General features: G+C 37.8%; 1 protein-coding gene across 1 annotated transcript in view; it reads left to right on the top strand.

Moving 5' to 3' along the window:
* Positions 1-649: 649 nt before the first annotated feature.
* Positions 650-6000, top strand: part of LOC145661975 (uncharacterized) — a 33299-nt gene continuing 27948 nt past the window's right edge. The window contains exon 1 of the mRNA XM_081727320.1: positions 650-758. Coding sequence (XP_081583446.1) covers positions 720-758 — 39 coding nt within the window. The 5' untranslated portion in view covers positions 650-719. The remainder of the gene's footprint in view (positions 759-6000) is intronic.

The following is a 6000-nucleotide window of genomic DNA, read 5'->3' as shown; positions in this document are numbered from 1 at the left end:
GAATGTTTTCTGCTCCTTATTGTATTTTTACTTTCATTCCTCATATTTGTCCTTGTACTTATATCTGCATGTGTAGTGCCCTTGTACTTTATCTAAGACTGTGTGTGTGTGTAAGGGGGGGATTTATCGCATATCGCATGTCTTGTGCACATGGATACTTCTTACTATTGCACTACGTAGAAAATTTATGGTATTTCATGTAGGAGTGGTAATAGAACACAGAAGAAACGCAGATCAGGCTGTATTCACACTTTATATTGAAGTGTGAATACAACATGATCTGGGTTTCCTGTGTGTTCTATTACCACCTCTACATGAAATACCTTAAATTTTCTACGTAGTGGAATAGTAAGAAGTATCTTCGCGCACGGAAGACAGGGGGGTTCTCATGTATACTATTACCGTATAATGTATTAGGATTATATTTATTGCAAGAAAAGTGATTAGAAAATATTATTTTTCAACTTGATAACAGCTCGTGAAAGTGCACGTAATGTGGTTCCACATCAGAAGAATTTTAAAAAAAGACTCGATCGGTAACCTTATATAAAAATGCCCATGGAAATACAGAAATGTGAACAACCAAAAGAGGATGTAGGCGACTAGAATGTAGTCAGCACTTGAAGAAGATACCTTCGAAAGGAGTGAAGAAAGAAAGAAAAATATTAAAACTTAGAATTCACAGCTTTAGTAGCTGCTCAACAGTTACAACGTAGAAGATGAAAATATATCTTATTGCCATCAATACAATCATACTTGTAAGTTTAATTTCTCTCATCTTTATATTATACATGGATAGATATTGATTGACTATTAAAGCCCTGAATTCGATATAAGATTTTCGTGCAGATTAAGAATGTGGGGTCCAATTGATACATAAACTCACATTGGTTTACTAAGGGTGTCTACGTACGTTTTATCGGTGCTTGCCCACATATTCCATTCCATATAAGTAAAGCTGAAGAGTCCATGACAAATAATGGTTCAAAAATTAATTTTCTTTACCAATTACCTCCTAATGCCTTATACGCTCTTGTTTTGTTGGCATCTGTCCATTAACAGCGCACAGATTTATAATATTCCTACAAAACTTTATGTCATAAATGTGGTACTTTTCCTTCGTGAATTAACAAATGTGGTAAGAGTGCACTTGAGCAGAACAAGTGATTTTGTTACAGGATATGGCATTGGAGGAGGATAGTTTTGGAACTGGGAGACCACTACAAAGGTAACCTGATCTAACCGAAAGTAACCTAACCTGGCCTTACCTAACGTAATCAAATATAACCTAACCTAACCTGAACCAACAAAAAATACAGAAAATATACAAAGAAAGGAAGAAAAGTTACCTAAAAGAATTCTGGCCCCCAAATCCAAAAATAAGCCGGCTTTGGAAGAGGAATAGAATCTCTGTTAGGTACAGTTCGACTCGTAATAGGTTCCTATGAATGTTCTGCTCAACGTGCACTTTTGCCACAAATGTTACCTCTTATCAATGTAATTTGTTTAATATTTGTAGGAGATAGTGAAAAGTTGAATTTGTAGAAGTGATTCGGTTCTGTAATAATTTATGGCACACAAGGTTGTTTTCGTTCAATATACACTTACTTGAAGTTCTTTTCGGATTTAATCAGTTCCATTTTTAAAAATCATGTATGTTCCTTTGTAATTTGATGAACAGTTCATTTGCTCCTAATATGTGAAGATTTTGATGCTTTACTGACATTTAACAGTAGTTTTTATTGCTGCTCCTATGGCAGCATATGAAATAAATAAGGTGCAGTTTTACTATACGGATCAACAGATTGTAAAATGTACGGAAAAATTTGGGGAAGTCTTTAATTTGTCCTTTCTTTTCTCGAGAACAGAACCTTTATGAGTCCTTTTCTCAACTCATTATTCAAGGTCCCACACAATAGTCTTTTCTTCCTCCTAAAGGCATTTTTTGCCATTCCTATCCTTGTTTTTATTTCACGTTCACATTTCATATCATTACTAATAATACTACTCAGGTATCGAAAACTAGTCACCTGTTCTCTTCTCCTACTTCTATAATTGACACCAATCTCTTCTTTCCAATCTCACGGCTATTGTCTTTCTAACATTTATTTTCATTCCATATTCTTCACAACTCTCCCTCATATTCTTCACAGCTCTCCCTCATATTCTTCACAGCTCTCCCTCAGGTTTTCTAACATCTTATTGATACTTTTTTCTAATTCTGCCATATCATCTCCAAACCGTATGCACCTAATCCAGTATAAATGTAAGTTTAGATGCACTAATTTTTCATATAGTGTTTTTCTTTACAGCCTACCTACATGCACCATATTACATACCGTTCTTCAAGAAACGTGTAACTGATTCCTGATAATTATTAGTGTTGCAAAATTTTGTAGTAAAATTGTACGTAAATACAAATTTAAATATAACCTGTCGCGGATCCATGCTGTTAGGTTGATGTGAATAACATGTCCATTTCGACATCACTTGTTGAAGTCTCAATTGAAGGTTTTGTTATATTACAAATAATTTTGCAATGCCCTGTAGTTTGTGCTTTACACACTTGTAAACACTAACACAATCAGCACCTATGTTTCCCTGAGTCTGTGGCGTTTTCTTATGATCCAGTTACCTTTCGTTGGCGAAATAATGTGATAGTGGGGCAACGTATACTGTGAGGGTTGATGTCGTGATGGGCTGTGCATACACTGGCTGAATGGAATTCAAGCCGCGGTCGTGGTTGGGAGCCCACGTTAAAAGTAGGTCTCATTTTCCGTAACCTCAGAAATGTATTGGGACGAAATACATACACATACACAAAGAAAACAACTCAGAGTCCATGTTTAGGGAGAGAGGTAACAAGGGAAATTTTATCTCCAAATTAATTTTAATAATTAGGTCATGTGCAAAGATGCTCGAACTCAGGAGGTCGGCGCTCATGAGTTCGGAATTTACGCTCACTCGACCTCACCCTCACAAAGTGAGCGTGAAGTTGAGTGAGTGCGAGTTTCTAATCATGATATGAGCGTGCGGTCGAGTGAGCATGTTGTCGGAATGATGTGAGCGTGAGGCCAAGCGAGCGTAAAGTCGAAAGGACGTGAACGTGATGTCAAGAAGATGCTTTGAGCGTGATGTCAGAACGATTTTGTGGTTGTGAGTCGAGTGAGTGGGAGGTCGAAAGAATGTTATGAGCGTGAGATTGAGTGAGCATAATGTCGAAATGATGTTGTGAGTGAGGTCGAGTGAGCGTGAGGTCACAATGATGTAAGCGTGATGTCGGGTTGACGATGTGATTGTGTGATCAACTGAGTGTGAGGTCGGAATGATGTTGTGAGCATAAGTTCTAGTGAGGTTGTCAAAAGTGAGCACCTTTGGTCATGTGTACTAAACTGTATGGGCCATATGTAGAGTCGTTTTGACGTATGATTAGCGTCCTACTAAAGGCCTGACTACTGCAGGAAACGTATGTTAGTCGAACTCTTTAATATGGCACTAATAACGCGTCAAAACGACTCTGCATAAGGCCCTATAATTTTAAAGCATAGACTTATTAAGCGATGATTAGGAAATTTTGAGATTGTGAAGAGCGTGACATACTTTTGAAACTGCCATTTGAAGTGTACGAAATAAGTGTAAAAGTAGTTTTTCACTACTTAATCTCCAACTTAAGCCGGTCGCATATTGGTCAAAGGAAGGGCAGCCAAGCCGAGGCAGGAAGGGATCCGGAGAGAGAGGACTGTGTGTTTCAGTCACAGCATTGAAGAACCCTTGTGTTCCACGTACTCAAGTCAATTTGCGGTACGAAGCTTTGTTGCATTGCCTGTGTTACTTAACCTTGGCTCTGCTATCCTGTTCTCTGGTCTTTCAATTCTCAGACGTGTCTGGGTTCCCTGCAGGCCCCTATCCACGGACGCCCATGGGCTCCCCTAAATTTTTCTGGCCACTGCTAAAATTTTCATGGTAGGCTTGGAAATGAATGAACGGTATGGTCATGAATACAATATGGTTCGATCAGCCCCCCTAACCTCTAGCTGCTACCTCTACATTTTTGGGCTGGATACGGGCCTGGTTCCCACGTCTCCACCACGACCCTGATAAACTGCATATTCGGATAATTTTCTTTGGTTTTTGTGGCCGCGATTCTTTTTATATATATACGTAGTCAAGCACTGTAAGTGGAAAGGATGAACACTTTATCAAACTTAATCACATCACTTATACTATTTTAACAATTACATAATATTCCATAGACGTTGTTTCAACGTATAAGAATAAATAGCATAATACAGATTTTAATTGGAAAATTAGTCCCTATGTTAAAATGGAGTATTACTTCCGCTTTCAAAGAATTGCATGTTTTTGTTATTATATATATCATGATTTTGTCATTTACATAAAACAAAACACTCAAGGTTATTAACAAATGCATTTTTCTTAAGTGGTGCAAAACGTATTAAATAACGTATTTAGGTAAATATATATTATTACTCGACCTTCGTTTAGCATAGTCAGAAAAAATGAGAGGCAGTGCTTAGTATTACTCTTACATAGTGTAAGGTTCCGCATGTCTTCACATCAGGCTGTAGCCATTTGTTTATTACACGTGTTTAGAGTAAATAAATAGAGCGCAAACGACAGTGCCGAAGAGGAGCCGGCCACCATTGCAAACAGTCGGCAAGACGGAGATCAACGAAGATAGCCGACATTTTAGGATAAAAGACAGCAGCACACCTCAAGAATCATCAATTTCTGCAAGTTGATCAAATCACCAAAGCCCTAAGGCGCCTGGCCATTGGGAACACCTTACCTTCTCACGACGCTTGGTCAATTGAGAGATACGACGCTTGGTCATTGGGTTCCCTTTCTCTCTCACGACTCTGGGTCACCGAGAGTCACCTAATCACACGAACTCTCATTCCCTCTCACGACGCCTGGTAATTGTGTTCCTTACTTTACCTATATATTAGAGAAATCTACCTATTGTAATATACTTTTGTACTCAAGAGGATCTTTTATAATAAAAAGGTGATGGGAAAGTCCAAACTCCCGTATACGATAATTGCTCTACTCTACATAAATAGAAAGAATTTTACAATAGTCAATAATAGTGCTTGATTCTTGTATCCAGAACTTCGTCAATGTATCTGTTGGACAGTACTTAATTTACGGAAGGTCTTTAAAAATAGCGTTTTTCTTAAATAGATAATGTCTTTCAAGAAATGTAATGCAATAATTGAATCTCCTTCAAGGAAATTAAGTTAACGTTTTTTATATGTTATAAAATTTTTAATCATTACTTTATCTTAGTAGTAAAGGGCTCACCTTTCGTGGAGGTCTCCAGTTGGATTCCAAGGAATATGATGGGCTATGAATACAAAACCTATAGAGGAGTTACTTCAGTCTATGGGTTTCTTCAACTCTCATTATGTTTCCACTATAAATATTTGATCAATTATCCCTTCATCACTCATTTGCATCCGTCTCTCTTAGACAAAAGACCCTCTCCATGTAGCGAATCGTCATCGTCGGGAAGGTGTGGAGCAGAGAGGGCAGCTTCATTTCTCATTCATGTATCGCCCCTCATCCACATGCTCTTGCATGAACTCTCAGCCGCGAATACCGCTACTCGACTCGCAACTGGTTGGTGGGAATCTTGGGAGGTGAATGTTCTGTGAACGTGTTTCTCCATTTGTGGTGGACGTGCACCCATCCCGGACTGGTGTTGTGTGCGCCCAGTGTTTGTGTTCTCTGATGTCCAAGTTTTACACTATAGGAAAAAAAATTGAAAGAATATATAAAATACGAGATCGAAATGCAATGTGATCATTAAATCATAATTAGTTATATGCATATATTAAATTCGATCAAATGCAAAATATCAAACAACACCCTTAGCATAAATAACAGGATAAAATGTTACAAAAACAAGATTTTGTGTATTACAAAAATACTTACCTAATTTGAATTGACGTATTAACTACATCCTCCAAACTTGTT

The sequence above is a fragment of the Thermobia domestica genome, chromosome 10, assembly GCF_964235325.1.
Source record: "Thermobia domestica chromosome 10, izTheDome1.hap1.1, whole genome shotgun sequence".
Classification (NCBI taxonomy): domain Eukaryota; kingdom Metazoa; phylum Arthropoda; class Insecta; order Zygentoma; family Lepismatidae; genus Thermobia; species Thermobia domestica.
Note: the sequence above shows the minus strand (reverse complement) of the source record. Positions and strands in the feature narration are given on the sequence as shown.